This window comes from Tachyglossus aculeatus, chromosome 1 (genome assembly GCF_015852505.1).
Source record: "Tachyglossus aculeatus isolate mTacAcu1 chromosome 1, mTacAcu1.pri, whole genome shotgun sequence".
NCBI lineage: Eukaryota > Metazoa > Chordata > Mammalia > Monotremata > Tachyglossidae > Tachyglossus > Tachyglossus aculeatus.
In genome coordinates this window covers 29,944,760-29,966,421 of record NC_052066.1, presented here as the reverse complement: position 1 = coordinate 29,966,421, position 21,662 = coordinate 29,944,760, and the positions used below count along the sequence as shown (strand labels likewise).

The 21,662-nt window shown below is 43.8% G+C and overlaps 1 protein-coding gene across 1 annotated transcript in view; it reads right to left on the bottom strand.

The window, feature by feature from the left end:
* Positions 1-21,662, bottom strand: part of UBXN7 (UBX domain protein 7) — a 153,971-nt gene that overhangs the window by 90,108 nt on the left and 42,201 nt on the right. The window contains exon 2 of the mRNA XM_038742286.1: positions 7,100-7,247. Within this exon, the coding sequence (XP_038598214.1) occupies positions 7,100-7,247 (148 nt within the window). The remainder of the gene's footprint in view (positions 1-7,099; positions 7,248-21,662) is intronic.

Here is a 21,662-nt window from a genome sequence, read left to right as displayed (position 1 = left end):
CACTTGTCTGCTGCGTGACCTTGGGCAAGTCACTTCACTTCTCTGACCCTCAGTTCCCTCACCTGTAAAATGGGGATTAAGACTGTGAGCCCCCACGTGGGACAGCTTGATCACCTTGTATCCCCCCCAGCGCTTAGAACAGTGCTCTGCACATAGTAAGCGCTTAACAAATGCTATTATTATTATTATTATTATTATTATTATTATTATTATTATTATTAACGGCACTTCAGACCCTTTTCCCGAACTGAGGGAAAAGTTCACCTCCAACACCGCTCTCGGCCCCTGGAATTGCTTTCGATTAGCAATAAGGGAAGAGGAAGAGAGGTAGCTTGGCGGATGTCTCCATATGTTGCCAATTTGTGCTTCCCAAGCGCTTAGTACGGTGCTCTGCACATAGTAAGCACTCAATAAATACGATCGATTGATTGATTTATTGATCCTTTGGCCACTCTACGACCGCCTCTCCCAGCGGCCCGACGGCAACTTAAACGACACCTGATCCCGCCGCGCTGTATCTGTTGACTTCACACACCTATGGAGCTGGGACTTTTTTTTTAAAAATAATGGCATTTATTAATAATTGGCATTTATTGTGATGCCAATTTGTACTTCCCAAGCGCTCAGTACAGTGCTCTGCACATAGTAAGCGCTCAATAAATACGATTGATTGATTATTAAGCGCTTACTATGTGCAAGGCACTGTTCGAAGCGCTGGGGAGGTTACCAGGTGATCAGGTTGTCCCTCGGGGGGCTCACAGTCTTCACCCCCATTTTACAGATGAGGGAACTGAGGCCCAGAGTAGTCACCCAGCTGACAAGTGGCGCAGCTGGGATTTGAACCCATGACCTCTGACTCCAAAGCCCGGGCTCTTTCCACTGAGCCCCGCTGCTTCCTATTTTTATCACAACAACAACAACAAGTTTTGTGCTAATGGAGCTTGTGGGAGTCTTGTTATCCCGGGCAACAGAATCTTTGGGAAATGGGAATTATCGGTCTTCTCAATCAATTGTATTTATTGAGCGCTTACTGTGTGCAGAGCACTGTACTAAGCGCTTGGGAAGTACAAGTTGGCAACATATTCTCCCTTCCTACATGTACTTTCCATTTTTCTAAGCTTCGTAGTTCTAGACTGGGAGCCCGCTGTTGGGGAGGGACCGTCTCTCTATGTTGCCAACTTGGACTTCCCAAGCGCTTAGTACAGTGCTCTGCACCCAGTGAGCGCTCAATAAATACGACTGGAGGGATGAATGAATTTGTTAATCTCAACTCTAGATATGGTTTGAGGATCAGCCCTATTTGGAAGTCCCACCTCCTCGGGCTGAGCACATTTTTGGCCTCCGCATTCTGAAAGGGAAGTTAGCTCTCTTATTATGTGCCCAGGAGTATAATAATAATGATAATAATAATAATAATGATAATGGCATTTATTAAGCGCTTACTACGTGCAAAGCACTGTTCTAAGCGCCGGGGAGGTTACAAGGTGATCAGGTTGTCCCACGGGGGGCTCACAGTCTTCATCCCCATTTTCCAGATGAGGGAACTGAGGCCCAGAGAAGTGATTTGCCCAAAGTCACACAGCTGACAATTGGTGGAGCTGATCTGCCCAAAGTCACACAGCTGACAATTGGTGGAGCCAGGATTTGAACCCATGACCTCTGACTCCAAAGCCTGAGCCACGTCGCTTCTCATTTGGCTGGGGTTGCCATGAAATTGGAGTCTAGACCCCCACCCCCGGCCCATTTATTGCTATGTTAAGCGCTTAGTACAGTGCTCTGCACACAGTAAGCGCTCAATAAATACGACTGAATTGAATGTTGTACTCTCCCAAGTGCTGGACTAGACAGCATGGCTCAGTGAAAGGAGCACAGGCTTTGGAGTCAGAGGTCACGGGTTCAAATCCCAGCTCCGCCAATTGTCAGCTGTGTGACTTTGGGCAACTCACTTCACTTCTCTGGGCCTCAGTTACCTCATCTGGAAAATGGGGATAAAGACCGTGAGCCCCCTGAGGGACAACCTCATCACCTTCTAACCTCCCCAGTGCTTAGAACAGTGTTTTGCACACAGTAAGCACCTAATAAATGCCATCATTATTATTATTATTATTATAGGTTTAAATCCCAGCTCCGCCAATTGTCAGCTGTGTGACTTTGGGCAAGTTACTTCACTTCTCTGGGCCTCAGTTCCCTCATCTGTAAAATGGGGATAAAGACCGTGAGCCCCCTGAGGGACAACCTGATCACCTTCTAACCTCCCCAGTGCTTAGAACAGTGCTTTGCACATAGTAAGCACTTAATAAATGCCATCATCATCATCATTATTATTATTATTATTACGGGTTCAAATCCCAGCTCCGCCAATTGTCAGCTGTGTGACTTTGGGCAAGTCACTTCACTTCTCTGGGCCTCAGTTCCCTCATCTGTAAAATGGGGATTAAGACTGTGAGCCTGATGTGGGACAACCTGATCACCTTGTAACCTCCCCAGCGCTTAGAACAGTGCTTTGTCCATAGTAAGCGCTTAGAAACGCCAACATTATTATTATTATCATTATTAACAAATATCATTATTATTATTATTATTATGGCTTCAAATCTCGGCTCCGCCAATTGTCAGCTGTGTGACTTTGGGCAAGTCACTTCACTTCTCTGGGCCTCAGTTCCCTCATCTGGAAAATGGGGATAAAGACTGTGAGCCCCCTGAGGGACAACCTCATCACCTTGTAACCTCCCCAGCGCTTACAACAGTGCTTTGCACATAGTAAGCGCTTAATAAATGCCAACATTATTATTATTATTAACAAATACCATTATTATTATTACTATTATTACGGGTTCAAATCCCGGCTCCGCCGCTTGTCAGCTGCGTGACTTTGGGCAAGTCACTTCACTTCTCTGTGCCTGTTACCTCATTTGTAAAATGGGGATAAAGACTGTGAGCCCCCTGAGGGACAACCTCATCACCTTGTAACCTCCCCAGCGCTTAGAACAGTGCTCTGAACACAGTAAGCACTTAATAAATGCCAACATTATTATTATTATTATTATTAATGAATGCCAACATTATTATTATTATTATTAACAAATACCATTATTATTATTATTATTATGGGTTCAAATCCCAGCTCTGCCAATTGTCAGCTGTGTGACTTTGGACAAGTCACTTCCCTTCTCTGGGCCTCAGTTCCCTCATCTGTAAAATGGGGATTAAGACTGTGAGCCCCATGTGGGACAACCTGATCACCTTGTCACCTCCCCAGCGCTTAGAACAGTGCTTCACACACAGTAAGCGCTTAACAAATTCCATTATTATTATTATTATTACAGTGCTCTGCACACAGTAAGCACTCAATAAATATTATTGAATCAATCAATCAATCGTATTTATTGAGCGCTTACTGTGTGCAGAGCACTGTACTGAGCGCTTGGGAAGTCCAAGTTGGCAACATCTAGAGGCAGTCCCTACCCAACAGTGGGCTCACAGTCTAAAAGGGGGTGACGGAGAACAAAACCAAACACACTAACAAAATAAAATAAAAATAAAATAAAATAAAATAAAATAAAATAAAATAAATAAAATAAAATAAAACAAAAAATAAAATAAAATAAAATAAATAAAATAAAATAAAATATAAAATAAAATAAAATAAATAAAATAAAATAAAATATAAAATAAAATAAATAAAATAAAATAAAATAAAATAAAATAAAATAAAATAAAATGCATGAATAAATAAGCTGGACTCCCCACCCCTTTCTTCCCAATCTCTCTCTGGTCCCAGTCCCACCCCAGACCACCTCCATTCCATCTACGGTGAATTCTGGCTCCTTTCCCGCTCACTCCCGAACCACATCTGCTAGGAGGGCAGGGTTTGGATCTAACAGACGAGGGACACACTTAAATTTCATCCCTATATGTTGCCGTATTGTACTTTCCAAGCGCTTAGTACAGTGCTCTGCACATAGTAAGCGCTCAATAAATACCATTGAATGAATGAATCCCTACGAAACCGCCAAGGGAAATCTGCCCCCGGGGAAATCAGGCCACTGAAGACCCGGCGTATTGCTTCGACTCGACGTCCCTTTCCCGTCGCACGCCTGAGCTTCGGTGCCGGGCCCGTCTTCTATCTAGACTGTGAGCCCGCTGTTGGGTAGGGACCGTTTCTCTATGTTGCCAACTTGGACATCCCAAGCGCTTAGTACAGTGCTCTGCACACAGGAAGCGCTCAATCAATACGACTGAATGACTGAATGTTGGGTAGGGACCGTCTCTGTATGTTGCCAACTTGGAGGTCCCAAGCGCTTAGTCCAGTGCTCTGCACACAGTAAGCGCTCAATCAATACGACTGAATGAATGACTGAATGTTGGGTAGGGACCGTCTCTATATGTTGCCAACTTGGACGTCCCAAGCGCTTAGTACAGTGCTCTGCACACAGTAAGCGCTCAATCAATATGATTGAATGAATGAATGAATGTTGGGTAGGGACCGTCTCTATATGTTGCCAACTTGGACGTCCCCAGCGCTTAGTCCAGTGCTCTGCACACAGTAAGCGCTCAATCAATACGATTGAATGAATGAATGAATGTTGGGTAGGGACCGTCTCTATATGTTGCCAACTTGTGCTTCCCAAGCGCTTAGTACAGCGCTCTGCACACAGTAAGTGCTCAATCAATACGATTGAATGACTGAATGTTGGGTAGGGACCGTCTCTATAGGTTGCCAACTTGGACTTCCCAAGCGCGTAGTCCAGTGCTCTGCACACAGTGAGCGCTCAATCAATACGATTGAATGAATGAATGAATGTTGGGTAGGGACTGTCTCTATATGTTGCCACCTTGGACATCCCAAGCGCTTAGTCCAGTGCTCTGCACACAGTAAGCGCTCAATCAATACGACTGAATGAATGAATGAATGTTGCATAGGGACCGTCTCTATATGATGCCAACTTGGACGTCCCAAGCGCTTAGTCCAGTGCTCTGCACACGGTAAGTGCTCAATCAATATGATTGAATGAATGAATGAATGTTGGGTAGGGACCATCTCTATATATTGCCATCTTGGACGTCCCAAGCGCTTCGTCCAGTGCTCTGCACACAGTAAGCGCTCAATCAATACGACTGAATGAATGACTGAATGTTGGGTAGGGACCGTCTCTATATGTTGCCAACTTGGACGTCCCAAGCGCTTAGTCCAGTGCTCTGCACACAGTAAGCGCTTAATCAATACGATTGAATGAATGAATGTTGTGTAGGGACTGTCTCTATATGTTGCCATCTTGGATGTCCCAAGCGCTTAGTCCAGTGCTCTGCACACAGTAAGCGCTCAATCAATATGATTGAATGAATGAATGAATGTTGGGTAGGGACCGTCTCTATATGTTGCCAACTTGGACGTCCCCAGCGCTTAGTCCAGTGCTCTGCACACAGTAAGCGCTCAATCAATACGATTGAATGAATGAATGAATGAATGTTGGGTAGGGACCGTCTCTATATGTTGCCAACTTGGACGTCCCTAGCGCTTAGTCCAGTGCTCTGCACACAGTAAGCGCTCAATCAATATGACTGAATGAATGACAATGTTGGGTAGGGACCATCTCTATATGTTGCCAACTTGGACGTCCCAAGCGCTTCGCCCAGTGCTCTGCACACAGTAAGCGCTCAATCAATACGATTGAATGAATGAATGAATGAATGCTGGGTAGGGACCGTCAATATATGTTGCCAACTTGGACTTCCCAAGTGCTTAGTCCAGTGCTCTGCACACAGTAAGCGCTCAATCAATACGACTGAATGAATGACTGACTGTTGGGTAGGGACCGTCTCTATATGTTGCCAACTTGGACGTCCCAAGCGCTTAGTCCAGTGCTCTGCACACAGTAAGCGCTCAATCAATACGACTGAATGAATGACTGAATGTTGGGTAGGGACCGTCTCTATACGTTGCCAACTTGGACGTCCCAAGCGCTTCGTCCAGTGCTCTGCACACAGTAAGCGCTTAATCAATACGATTGAATGAATGAATGTTGTGTAGGGACTGTCTCTATATGTTGCCATCTTGGATGTCCCAAGCGCTTAGTCCAGTGCTCTGCACACAGTAAGCGCTCAATCAATATGATTGAATGAATGAATGAATGTTGGGTAGGGACCGTCTCTATATGTTGCCAACTTGGACGTCCCAAGCGCTTAGTCCAGTGTTTTGCACACAGTAAGCGCTCAATCAATACGATTGAATGAATGAATGAATGTTGTGTATGGACCGTCTCTATATGTTGCCAACTTGGACGTCCCCAGCGCTTAGTCCAGTGCTCTGCACACAGTAAGCGCTCAATCAATACGATTGAATGAATGACTGAATGTCGGGTAGGGACCGTCTCCATATGTTGCCAACTTGGACGTCCCAAGCGCTTCGTCCAGTGCTCTGCACACAGTAAGCGCTTAATCAATACGATTGAATGAATGAATGTTGTGTAGGGACTGTCTCTATATGTTGCCATCTTGGATGTCCCAAGCGCTTAGTCCAGTGCTCTGCACACAGTAAGCGCTCAATCAATATGATTGAATGAATGAATGAATGTTGGGTAGGGACCGTCTCTATATGTTGCCAACTTGGACGTCCCAAGCGCTTAGTCCAGTGTTTTGCACACAGTAAGCGCTCAATCAATACGATTGAATGAATGAATGAATGTTGTGTATGGACCGTCTCTATATGTTGCCAACTTGGACGTCCCCAGCGCTTAGTCCAGTGCTCTGCACACAGTAAGCGCTCAATCAATACGATTGAATGAATGACTGAATGTCGGGTAGGGACCGTCTCTATATGTTGCCAACTTGGACGTCCCAAGCGCTTAGTCCAGTGCTCTGCACACAGTAAGCGCTCAATCAATACAATTGAATGAATGAATGAATGAATGTTGGGTAGGGACCGTCTCTATATGTTGCCAACTTGGACGTCCCAAGCGCTTCCGCACACAGTAGGCGCTCAATAAATACGATTGAATGAATGAATGAATGAATGAATGAATGAATGAGAGGCGGCCCGAGCGACTTTTCCGGGAAAACGCAACCCCCGCTCCCAACGGGGAAAGAGAAAAGCACGTACTCGGTGAGCGGGCGGACGGTGGACACCCCTGCGGAGCTGGTGCTGGGCTCCTCGGCTATCCCTCCGCCATCTAGGAACATAGTGACCGCCATCTCCAGATTATTGTTGCACGCTTCCAGCATGTGCTTCCCTATGCTCTCATTGGCACCTGGAACAGCAGAAGGAAAAAGAACAAGTCAGTCCAAGAGCTCGGAACTGGAAGACGGATAATTACAATTCCTTACCAAGTGCGAAAACAAAAATTCAAAAGTACTCCAGGCAATCCTTTTACATTGGGGTGCGCGTGACGCTTTAATTGGCTTTTCTGGGGTCATTTATAAACGACCCGTGGGCGGCTAATGGGAACTGACAATAATAATCAATCAATCAATCGTATTTATTGAGCGCTTACTGTGTGCAGAGCACTGCACAAAGCGTTTGGGAAGTACAAGTTGGCAACATATAGCGACAGTCCTTATCCAACAGTGGGCTCACAGTCTAAATAATCATCATCATCATCATCAATCGTATTTATTGAGCGCTTACTGTGTGCAGAGCACTGTACTAAGCGCTTGGGAAGCACAAATTGGCAACATATAGAGACAGTCCCTACCCAACAGTGGGCTCACAGTCTAAAAGGGGGAGACAGAGAACAAGACCAAACATACTAACAAAATAAAATAAATAGAATAGATATGTACAAGTAAAATAGAGTAATAAATATGTACAAACATATATACATCTATACAGGTGCTGTGGGGAAGGGAAGGAGGTAAGATGGGGGGATGGAGAGGGGGACGAGGGGGAGAGGAAGGAAGGGGCTCAGTCTGGGAGGGGCTCAGTCTGGGATAATAATAATGATGATGGAATTTATTAAGCGCTTACTACGTGCCAGGCACTGTTCTAAGCGCTGCAGAGGTTACAAGGTGATCAGGCTGTCCCATGGGGGGGGCTCACGGTCTTAATCCCCATTTTCCAGATGAGGGAACTGAGGCCCAGAGAAGTGTCTGGCTTCATGTCATGAACCTCATATTTGAGTCTTCCCATTTGGCTGTTTAGGGCCCAGTCACGAGGAAGAATAATAATAATAATAATAATAATGGCATTTATTAAGCGCTTACTATGTGCAAAGCACTGTTCTAAGCACTGGGGAGGTTACAAGGTGATCAGGTTGTCCCACAGGGGGCTCACGGTCTTCATCCCCATTTTACAGATGAGGTCACTGAGGAACAGAACCACAGTCCCAAAGTCATACAGCTGACAACTGGCGGAGTCAGGATTTGAACCCATGACCTCTGACTCCAAAGCCCGGGCTCTTTCCACTTAGCCACGCTGTTTTTCAACAGGAACCTATTGTAACTGGACCCTACTGTTTATTACAAATTTATTCTATTTGTACATATTTATTCTATTTATTTTACTTTGTTGATATGTTTTGTTTTGTTGTCTGTCTCCCCCTTCTAGACTGTGAGCCCACTGTTGGGTAGGGACCGTCTCTATATGTTGCCAACTTGTACTTCCCAAGCGCTTAGTACAGTGCTCTGCACACAGTAAGCACTCAATAAATACGATTGAATGAATGAATGAACAAGTAAGTCCAAGAGCTTGGAATTGGAACACGGATAATTACAATTCCTTACCAAGCGCTAAAGCAATCAAACAAAAATTCAAAAGTAAACCAAGCAATACTTTTACATTAGGGTGCGTGTGACGCTTTAATTGGCTTTTCTGGGGTCATTTATAAACTACCCGTGGGCGGCTAATGGGAACCAACAGTAATAATAATAATAATAATAATAATGATGATGATGGAATTTATTAAGCGCTTACTATGTGCCAGGCACTGTTCTAAGCGCTGGGGAGATCAGGTGATCAGGTTGTCCAATGGGGGGGCTCACGGTCTTAATCCCCATTTTACAGATGAGGGAACTGAGGCCCAGAGAAGTGAAGTGACTTGCCCAAAGTCACACAGCTGACAAGCGGCGGAGCCAGAATTTGAACCCACGACCTCTGACTCCCAAGCCTGGGCTCCTTCCACTGAGCCACGCTGCTTCTCAATAGGAACCTATTGTAACTGGACCCTACTGTTTATTACAAATTTATTTTATTTGCACATATTTATTCTATTTATTTTATTTTGTTAATATGTTTTGTTTTGTTGTCTGTCTCCCCCCTCTAGACTGTGAGCCCACTGTTGGGTAGGGACCGTCTCTAGATGTTGCCAACTTGGACTTCCCAAGTGCTTAGTCCAGTGCTCTGCACACAGTAAGTGCTCAATAAATATGACTGAATAAATGAATGAATGAATGAATACTGGAATTTTTTTTAATTAGTTTTCTGAAGTTCTCATTCATTCATTCATTCAATCGTATTTAATGCACTCTCTAAAAGTTCTGCAGGCTGATTGACAGCGCCTCAATGTTGACGATTGATTGATTGATTGACAAACGTCAACTCTGCCAGTCTTTTTTCTGGCTTTTCGCATCTGGTTTTTTTTCTATCGCAATCCTCCTGGTTGAGCGGGAATTTGAAGGCACTGTTCATTCATTCCATCGTATTTATTGAGCGCTTACTGTGTGCAGAGCACTGCACTAAGCGCTTGGGAAGTCCAAGTTGGCAACATATAGAGACGCTCCCTACCCAACAGCGGGCTCACAGTCTAGAAGGGGGAGACGGACAACAAAACAAAACATATTAACAAAATAAAATAAATAGAATGAATATGTCCAAATAAAATAGAGTAATAAATACGTGCAAACAAATATACGGGTATTAAACAGCTTTATTAAGCACTAACATATTAACAAAATAAAATAAATAGAATGAATATGTCCAAATAAAATAGAGTAATAAATACGTACAAACATATATATGGGTATTATACAGCTTTATTAAGCGCTGACTAACATATTAACAAAATAAAATAAATAGAATGAATATGACCAAATAAAATAGAGTAATAAATACGTACAAACATATATACGGGTATTATACAGGTTTATTAAGCGCTGACTATGTGCAAAGCACTGTTGTCGGGGCTGTTCTGGCTAGGAGTTGAAATTAGCTCAGATGTCGTTATTTTATAGGTATCGGCTTCAGATTCAATTGCAAATTTTTACCGATTCACAATCATCTGCAGTAAATCCCCAAATGAACCAAGCTGTTTAACTACAGGATACTAAATTTCTAGACCGTGAGCCCGCTGTTGGGTAGGGACCGTCTCTATATGTTGCCGATCTGTACGTCCCAAGCGCTTAGTACAGTGCTCTGCACACAGTAAGCGCTCAATTAATACAACTGAATGAATGAGTGCTCTGCACACAGTAAGTGCTCAATAAAGATGACTGAATGAATGCCTACACTATTACAGTATTACATCACGAAGGGAGAAGAGGGGGAATTTTACAGTAATAATAATATTATTAGTGGGGAGGGACTGTCTCTATATGTTGCCAACTTGTACTTCCCAAGCGCTTAGTACAGTGCTCTGCACACAGTAAGTGATCAATAAATACGATTGATGATGATGATGATTGAATAAATGAGTGAATGAAATAAGTTCAGGAATAAGACTGGGGCAATAGTAATATTATTATTCAATAAATACGACTGAATGAATGAATGAAATAAGTTCAGGAATAAGACTGGGGCAATAATAATATTATTATTATTCAATAAATACGACTGAATGAATGAATGAAATAAGTTCAGGAATAAGGCTGGGGCAATAATAATATTATTATTCAATAAATACGATTGAATGAATGAATGAATGAATGAAATAAGTTCAGGAATAAGACTGGGGCAATAATAATAATATTATCATTCAATTGTGTGACTTTGGGCAAGTCACTTAACTTCTCTGGGCCTCAGTTCCCTCATCTGTAAAATGGGGATTAAAACTGTGAGCCCCCCGTGGGACAACCTGATCACACTGTGACCTCCCCAGCGCTTAGAACAGTGCTTTGCACATAGTAAGTGCTTAACGAATACCATCATTATTATTATTCTTCTCGACCGTGAGCCCGCTGTTGGGTAGGGACCGTCTCTATATGTTGCCGATCTGTACTTCCCAAGCGCTTAGTCCAGTGCTCTGCACACAGTAAGCGCTCAATTAATACAACTGAATGAATGAATGCTCTGCATACAGTAAGTGCTCAATAAAGATGACTGAATGAATGACTACACGATTACAGTATTACATCACGAAAGGAGAAGAGGGGGTATTTAACACTAATAATATTATTATTCAATAAATACGATTGAATGAATGAATGAATGAAATAAGTTCAGGAATAAGACTGGGGCAATAATAATAATAAAATTATTATTCAATAAATACGATTGAATGAATGAAATAAGTTCAGGAATAAGACTGGGGCAATAATATTATTATTATTCAATAAATACGATTGAATGAATGAATGAATGAAATAAGTTTAGGAATAAGACGGGGGCAATAATAATATTATTATTCAATAAATACGACAATGAATGAATGAATGAAATAAGTTCAGGAATAGGACTGGGTCAATAATATTATTATTTAATAAATACGATTGAATGAATGAATGAAATAAGTTCAGGAATAAGATTGGGGCAATAATAATAATATTACTATTCAATTGTGTGACTTTGGGCAAGTCACTTAACTTCTCTGGGCCTTAGTTACCTCAACTGTAAAATGGGGATTAAAACTGTGAGCCCCCCGTGGGACCACCTGATCACCTTGTAACCTCCCCAGCGCTTAGAACAGTGCTTTGCACATGGTAAGCGCTTAAAAAATACCATCATTATTATTATTCTTCTAGACTGAGAGTCCACTGTTGGGTAGGGACCGTCTCTATGTGTTGCCAACTTATACTTCCCAAGAGCTTAGTACAGTGCTCTGCACACAGTAAGCACTCAATAAATATGATTTATTGATTGATTGATTTAATAAATACGATTGAATGCATGAATGAATGAAATAAGTTCAGGAATAATAAGACTGGGGCAATAATAATATTATTATTCAATAAATACGAATGAATGAATGAATGAAATAAGTTCAGGAATAAGACGGGGGCTTATACACCTAATTCTATTTCACTATTTCTTGTTAACTTGTACTTCCCAAGCGCTTAGTACAGTGCTCTGCACACAGTAAGAGCTCAATAAATACGACTGATTGATTGATTGATTCAATAAATACGACTGACTGAATGAATGAAATAAGTTCAGGAATGAGACTGGGGCAATAATAATATTATTATTCAATAAATACGATTGAATGAGTGAATGAATGAATGAATGAATGAAATAAGTTCAGAAATAAGATGGGGGCTTATACACCTAATTCTATTTCACTATTTCTTGTTAACTTGTACTTCCCAAGTGTTTAGTACAGTGCTCTGCACACAGTAAGAGCTCAATAAATACGACTGATTGATTGACTGATTGATTCAATAAATACGACTGAATGAATGAATGAAATACGTTCAGGAATGAGACTGGGGCAATAATAATATTATTATTCAATAAATACGATTGAATGAATGAATGAATGAATGAAATAAATTCAGAAATAAGACGGGGGCTTATACACCTAATTCTATTTCACCATTTCTTGTTAACTTGGACTTCCCAAGAGCTTAGTACAGTGCTCTGCACACAGTAAGAGCTCAATAAATACGACTGATTGACTGACTGATTGATTCAATAAATATGACAATGAATGAATGCAATAAGTTCAGGAATAAGACTGGGGCAATAATAATATCATTATTATTATTCAATAAATACGATTGAATGAATGAACGAATGAATGAGTGAAATAAGTTCAGGAATAAGACTGGGGGCTTATACACCTAATTCTATTTCACCATTTCTTGTTAACTTGTACTTCCCAAGCGCTTAGTACAGTGCTCTGCACACAGTAAGAGCTCAACAAATACGACTGATTGATTGATTAAGTGAAAAATAGAAGACGATTTCTCATCATGGACCTTATGGCTTATCCACTGGCGCAAATTCAAATTGGCCACAAAGATGCTGGGCACCCTGAACGCGCACATTTCCAGAGATCCGAGACGTGCGCTCAGTTGTGGGCAGGGATCGCGACTACGAAGTCTGCTGTATTGCACTCTTCCGAACGCTCAGTACAATGCTCTTATTTATTTATTTATTTTACTTGGACATATCTATTCTATTTATTTTATTTTGTTAATATGTTTTGTTCTCTGTCTCATTCATTCATTCACTCAATCGGATTTATTGAGCGCTTACTGTGTGCAGAGCACTGGACTAAGCGCTTGGGAAGTCCAAGTTGGCAACATATGGAGACGGTCCCTACCCAACAGTGGGCTCACAGTCTAGAAGGGGGAGACAGAGAATCAATCAATCGTATTTATTGAGCGCTTACTGTGTGCACAGCACTGTACTAAGCGCTTGGGAAGTCCAAGTTGGCAACATATGGAGACGGTCCCTACCCAACAGCGGGCTCACAGTCTAGAAGGGGGAGAGACAGAGAATCAATCAATCGTATTTATTGAGCACTTACTGTGTGCACAGCCCTGTACTAAGCGCTTGGGAAGTCCAAGTTGGCAACATACAGAGATGGTCCTACCCAACAGTGGGCTCACAGTCTAGAAGGGGGAGACAGAGAATCAATCAATCGTATTTATTGAGCGCTTACCGTGTGCAGAGCACTGTACTAAGCGCTTGGGAAGTCCAAGTTGGCAACATATAGAGACGGTCCCTACCCAACAGTGGGCTCACTGTCTAGAAGGGGGAGACAGAGAACAAAACATATTAACAAAATAAAATAAATAGAATATGTACAAGTAAAATAGAGTGATGAATACGTACAAACATATACACATATATACATGTTTGTACGTATTTATTACTCTATTTATCCATTTACAAATAAATAAATATATAAATGCGTGTGTGCCCTGTAACTATGGGGAAGTTTGTTCGTATTTATTACTCTACTTATCTATTTACAAATAAATAAATATATAAATGTGTGTGTGTCCTGGGACTATGGGCAAGTCATGTAGCTTCTCGGTGCCTCTGTTTCCTCATCTGTCAAATGGGGATTTGATACTTGTTCTCCCTCCTACTTGGACCGTGAGCCCCGCATGGGCCGGGGATGGTGTCTGACCTGATGATCCTGTCTCTACCGCAGCGCTCAGTACAGTACCTGCCACACAGTAAGCCCTTCATACAATTATTATCATCTACATTAAAAACACCTCTAGAAAGTTCTGTTGATCTCCCCCTTCTAGCCTGTGAGCCCGCTGTTGGGTAGGGACTGTCTCTAGATGTTGCCAACTTGGACTTCCCAAGCGCTTAGTACAGTGCTCTGCACACAGTAAGCGCTCAATAAATACGATTGATTGATTGATTGCTCTGCACACAAGTGCTGGATAAATCCCACTGACTGTTTTAGCACTGTCTGTCTGTCTGTAAGCAGGTCCGGAACGGATCAAAAGCTTTCTTTCACCAGATGTACAAATTGGTAGGGTAAAAATAATAAACAATAACAGTGGCATTTGTTAAGTGCTCGCTATGTATCAAGCGCTGGGGTGGATTAGAGCAGCGGCGTGGCTCAGTGGAAAGAGCCCGGGCTTTGGAGTCGGGGGTCGTGGGTTCAAATCCCGGCTCCGCCACTTGTCAGCTGTGTGACTCTGGGCAAGTCACTTCACTTCTCCGGGCCTCAGCTCCCTCATCGGTAAAATGGGGATTTTATTTTATTTTATTTTATTCTATTTTATTTTGTTAGTATGCTTGGTTTTGTTCTCTGTCTCCCCCTTTTAGACTGTGAGCCCACTGTTGGGTAGGGACTGTCTCTGTGTGTTGCCAATTTGTACTTCCCAAGCGCTTAGTACAGTGCTCTGCACATAGTAAGCGCTCAATAAATACGATTGATCATGATGATGATGATGATGGGGATTAAGACTGTGAGCCCTCCGTGAGCCAACCTGATCACCTTGTATCCCTCCCCAGCGCTTAGAACAGTGCTTTGCACATTATATATATTATTACTCTATTTATTTATTTATTTTACTTGTACATATCTATTCTATTTATTTTATTTTGTTAGTATGTTTGGTTTTGTTCTCTGTCTCCCCCTTTTAGACTGTGAGCCCACTGTTGGGTAGGGACCGTCTCCATATGTTGCCAACTTGGACTTCCCAAGCGCTTAGTACAGTGCTCTGCACACAGTAAGCGCTCGATAAATACGACTGATTGATAGTAAGCGCTTAATAAATGCCATCATTATTGTTATTATTATTGTCGGCTGTGTGACTTTGGGCAAGTCACTTCACTTCTCTGGGCCTCAGCTCCCTCAATCGGTAAAATGGGGATTAAGACTGTGAGCCCCACGTGGGACAACCTGATCACCTTGTATCCCTCCCCAGCGCTTAGAACAGTGATCTGCACATAGTAAGCGCTTAATAAATGCCATCATTATTATTATTATTGTCGGCTGTGTGACTTTGGGCAAGTCACTTCACCTCTCTGGGCCTCAGCTCCCTCATCTGTAAAATGGGGATTAAGACTGTGAGCCCCCCGTGGGACAACCTGATCACCTTGTATCCCCCCCCAGTGCTTAGAACAGTGCTTTGCACATAGTAAGCGCTTAATAAGTGCCATCATTATTATTATTATTGTCGGCTGTGTGATTTTGGGTAAGTCACTTCACTTCTCTGGGCCTCAGTTACCTCATCGGTAAAATGGGGATTAAGACTGTGAGCCCCACGTGGGACAACCTGATCACCTTGTATCCCTCTCCAGCGCTTAGAACAGTGCTTTGCACATAGTAAATGCTTAATAAGTGCCATCATTATTATTATTATTGTTGGCTGTGTGACTTTGGGCAAGTCACTTCACTTCTCTGGGCCTCAGTTCCCTCATCGGTAAAATGGGGATGAAGACTGTGAGCCCCACGTGGGACAACCTGATCACCTTGTATCCCTCCCCAGCGCTTAGAACAGTGATTTACACATAGTAAGTGCTTAATAAATGCCATCATTGTTATTATTATTGTCGGCTGTGTGACTCTGGGCAAGTCACTTCACTTCTCTGGGCCTCAGCGACCTCATTGGTAAAATGGGGATTAAGACTGTGAGCCCCCCGTGGGACAACCTGATCGCCTTGTATCCCTCCCCAGCGCTTAGAACAGTGCTTTGCACATAGTAAGCGCTTAATAAGTGCCATCATTATTATTATTATTATTGTCGGCTGTGTGACTTTGGGCAAGTCACTTCACTTCTCTGGGCCTCAGCTACCTCATCGGTAAAATGGGGATTAAGACTGTGAGCCCCCCGTGGGACAACCTGATCACCTTGTATCCCCCCCAGTGCTTAGAACAGTGCTTTGCACATAGTAAATGCTTAATAAATGCCATCATTATTATTATTATTGTTGGCTGTGTGATTTTGGGCAAGTCACTTCACTTCTCTGGGCCTCAGCTCCCTCATCGGTAAAATGGGGATTAAGACTGTGAGCCCCACGTGGGACAGCCTGATCACCTTGTATCCCTCTCCAGCACTTAGAACAGTGCTTTGCACATAGTAAATGCTTAATAAGTGCCATCATTATTATTATTATTGTTGGCTGTGTGAGTTTGGGCAAGTCACTTCACCTCTCTGGGCCTCAGTTCCCTCATCGGTAAAATGGGGATTAAGACTGTGAGCCCCACGTGGGACAACCTCATCACCTTGTATCACCCCAGTACTTAGAACAGTGCTTTGCACATAGTAAGCGCTTAATAAATGCCATCATTATTATTATTATTGTCGGCTGTGTGAGTTTGGGCAAGTCACTTCACCTCTCTGGGCCTCAGCTCCCTCATCGGTAAAATGGGGATTAAGACTGTGAGCCCCACGTGGGACAACCTGATCACCTTGTATCCCTCCCCAGTGCTTAGAACAGTGCTCTGCACATAGTAAGCGCTTAATAAATGCCATCGTTATTATTATTATTATTGTCGGCTGTGTGACTTTGGGCAAGTCACTTCACCTCTCTGGGCCTCAGCGACCTCATCGGTAAAATGGGGATGAAGACTGTGAGCCTCCCGTGGGACAACCTGATCACCTTGTATCCCTCCCCAGTGCTTAGAATAGTGCTTTGCACATAGTAAGCGCTTAATAAATGCCGTTATTATTATTATTAAGATGGAAGCAGGTGGGATACGATCTCTGTCCCACTTGGGGCTCCTGATGTAAGGGAACAGGACTCTCCTCCGCTGTCCCCGGGGAATTTTCCTGGGAAGCAACAAGGTCGCCGGGAGCAAACAGCTGCTGGGCAGGGTCACCGCCAAGGGAACAAGGGACAAAGTTGGGCGTGAGAGAAAAGTGCAGGGGGAGAAACCGAGACTTGGAGCCCAAGGGCGGGGACGAGGGAAAGAACAGGATAACGCGCAATGCGGAAAACGGGAGGAGAAAAGAGGAAATGGGCTGGGAAAGACAAGAATGCCCTCCCTCTGCCCATCCGCCAAGCTCGCTCTCTTCCTCCCTTCAAGGCCCTGCTGAGAGCTCACCTCCTCCAGGAGGCCTTCCCAGACTGAGCCCCTTCCTTCCTCTCCCCCTCGTCCCCCTCTCCATCCCCCCCATCTTACCTCCTTCCCTTCCCCACAGCACCTATATATATGTATATATGTTTGTACATATTTATTACTCTATTTATTTTACTTGTACATATCTATTCTATTTATTTTATTTTGTTAGTATGTTTGGTTTTGTTCTCCGTCTTCCCCTTTTAGACTGTGAGCCCACTGTTGGGCAGGGACCGTCTCTATATGGTGCCAATTTGTACTTCCCAAGCGCTTAGTACGGTGCTCTGCACACAGTAAGCGCTCAATAAATACAATTGATGATGATTGATGAAGAGGAAGGGGGGGACTGTGTCACAGGTGGCTCTTCCTGGGGTAGAGCGCTAAGTCCAGTGCTCTGCACACAGTAAGCGCTCAATAAATACGACTGAATGACTGGGGTGAGGAAGGCCTAAAATGGCAGCCGACAGTGGAAAGGCCTCTGGGCTTGGGAGTCCAGAGACCTGGATGCGAGCTCCAGCTCCTCCCCTTTTCCTCCTGGGGGACCTTGGCCTAGTCACTCCACTTCTCTGTGCCTCAGTTTCCTCATCAATCAATCAATCATATTTATTGAGCGCTTACTGTGTGCAGAGCACTGGACGAAGCGCTTGGGAAGTACAAGCTGGCAACATATAGAGACGGTCCCTACCCAACAGTGGGCTCATCTGTAAAAGGGGAATAATAATAATAATGGCATTTATTAAGTGCTTACTATGTGCAAAGCACTGTTCTAAGCACTGGGGAGGTTACAGGGTGATCAGGTTGTCCCACGGGGGGCTCACAGTCTTCATCCCCATTTTACAGATGAGGGAACTGAAGCCCAGAGAAGTGAAGTGACTTGCCCAAAGTCACACAGCTGACAGTTGGCGGAACCGGGGTTTGAACCCACGACCTCTGACTCCAAAGCCCGCGATCTTTCCACTGAGCCACGCTGCCTCCAATCAATCAATCAATCAATCAATCGTATTTATTGAGCGCTTACTGTGTGCAGAGCACTGGACGAAGCGCTTGGGAAGTCCAAGTTGGCAACATATAGAGACGGTCCCTACCCAACAGTGGGTTCATCTGTAAAAGGGGAATAAAATACTCATTCTCAGTGTGGGGCAGGGTCCCATCCATCGTCTATTTGCCTCCAATCAATCAATCAATTGTATTTATTGAGCACTTACTGTGTGCAGAGCACTGTACTAAGCGCTTGGGAAGTACAAGTTGGCAGCATCTAGAGACAGTCCCTACCCAACAGTGGGCTCATCTGTAAAAGGGGAATAAAATACTCATTCTCAGTGAGGGGCAGGGTCCCATCTGTCGCCTATCTGCCTCCAATCAATCAATCAATCAATTGTATTTATTGAGCACTTACTGTGTGCAGAGCACTGTACTAAGCGCTTGGGAAGTACAAGTTGGCAGCATCTAGAGACAGTCCCTACCCAACAGTGGGCTCATCTGAAAAGGGGAATAAAATACTCATTCTCAGTGAGGGGCAGGGACCCATCTATCGTCTATCTGCCTCCAATCATCAATCAATCAATCAATCGTATTTATTGAGCACTTACTGTGTGCAGAGCACTGTACTAAGCACTTGTGAAGTCCAAGTTGGCAACATATAGAGACGGTCCCTACCCAACAGTGGGCTCATCTGTAAAAGGGGAATAAAATACTCATTCTCAGTGCAGGGCAGGGTCCCATCTGTCGTCTATCTGCCTCCAATCAATCAATCGTATTTATTGAGCGCTTACTGTGTGCGGACCACTGGACTAAGCGCTTGGGAAGTCCAAGTTGGCAACGTATAGCGACGGTCCCTACCCAACAGTGGGCTCACAGTCTAGAAGTGCTCCAGCACTTAGGGCAAGACTGGCACCTACTACACACTACTATAATTCTATTTATCTACCTATTTTGATGCTATTGATGCCTCTCTACCTCTTTTGTTTTGTTGTCTGCCTCCCCCGTTCTAGCCCGTGAGCCCGTTGATGGGTAGGGACCGTCTCTACCTGTTGCCGAATTGTACTTTCCAAGTGCTTAGTACAGCTCTCTTCCTCCCTTCAAAGCCCTACTGAGAGCTCACCTCCTCCAGGAGGCCTTCCCACACTGAGCCCTCTTATTCCTCTCCTCCTCCCCATCCCAACTTGCCAACTTGGACTTCCCAACCGCTTAGTACAGTGCTCTGCCCACAGTAAGCGCTCAATAAATACGATTGAATGAATGAATCTCCCCGCCCTACCCCCTTTTATTCATTCATTCATTCAATCAATCGTATTTGAGCGCTTCCTGTGTGCAGAGCACTGTACTAAGCGCTTGGGAAGGACAAGTTGGCAACATATAGGGACGGTCCCTACCCAACAGTGGGCTCACAGTCTAGAAGACTATGAAGACTTCCCCTCCCCACAGCACCTGTATATATGTTTGTACAGATTTATTACTCTATTTTACTTGGCCATACTTACAATTCTATTTATTTTGTTAATGATGTGCATTGAGTTTTAATTCTATTTATACTGATGACTTGACACCTGTCCACATGTTTTGTTTTGCTGTCCATCTCCCCCTTCTAGACTGTGAGCCCGCTGTTGGGTAGGGACCGTCACTATATGTTGCCAACTTGTTCATTCATTCATTCAATCGTATTTATTGAGCGCTTACTGTGTGCAGAGCACTGTACTAAGCGCTTGGGAAGTCCAAGTTGGCAACATATAGAGACAGTCCCTACCCAACAGTGGCCTCACAGTCTAGAAGGGGGAGACAGAGAACAAAACAAAACATATTAACAAAATAAAATAAATAGAATAAATATGTGCAAATAAATTAAATAAATAGAGCATTTGCCCAGTGGGTCACCGTCTCTTCCTCCCTCTCTCCTAAACATTTTTTTTTAATTGGTATTTATTAAGCGCTTACTACATGCAAAGCACTGTTCTAAGCGCTGGGGAGGTTCCAAGGTGATCAGGTTGTCCCACTGGGGGGCTCACAGTCTTCATCCCCACTGTACAGATGAGGGAACTGAGGCCCGGAGAAGTGAAGTGACTTGCCCAAAGTCACCCAGCTGACAATTGGCGGAGCCGGGATTTGAACCCGTGACCTCTGACTCCAAAGCCCGGGCTCTTTCCGCTGAGCCGCGCTGCTTCTCAACATTATGTCCGCTCTAAAGAATCAATCAATCGTATTTACTGAGCGCTTACTGTGTGCAGAGCACTGTACTGAGCGCTTAGGGAGTCCAAGTTGGCAACATCTAGAGACGGTCCCTACCCAACAGCGGGCTCACAGTCTAGAAGGGGGAGACGGACAACGAAACAAAACATATTAACAAAATAAAATAAACAGAATAAGGGATGGGCTCTCCAGGGGCAGAAACCAGAACTCCCAGTTTTGACTCTAACACGCTCCAGCTCAGCCCATCAAGCTTTCCTTTAAAATAACTGTGGTCTTTGGTGAGCGCTTACTACGTGCCAGGCACTGTACTGAGCGCAGGGGTGGATAAAGCAAATCGGGTTGGACCCCGGTCTGTGAGCTCGTTATATGGGCAGGGATGGTCTCTCTTTATTGCTGTATGGTTATTTTCCCGAGCAACGTGGCTCAGTGGAAAGAGCCCGGGCTTTGGAGTCAGAGGTCATGGGTTCAAATCCCGGCTCCACCGTGAGCTGGGTGACTTTGGGCAAGTCACTTCACTTCTCCGGGCCTCAGTTCCCTCATCTGGAAAATGGGGATGAAGACTGTGAGCCCCCCGTGGGACAACCTGATCACCTTGTAACCTCCCCAGTGCCTAGAACCCACTGTTGGGTAGGGACCGTCTCTAGATGTTGCCAACTTGTACTTCCCAAGTGCTTAGTACAGTGCTCTGCACACAGTAAGCGCTCAATAAATACGACTGAATGAATGAATCAATTAGAACAGTGCTTTGAACATAGTAAGTGCTTAATAAATGCCATTATTATTATTATTATCATACAGTGATGATGATGGCATTTATTAGACTAGAATAATAAAGACTATTTATTAGTCTTT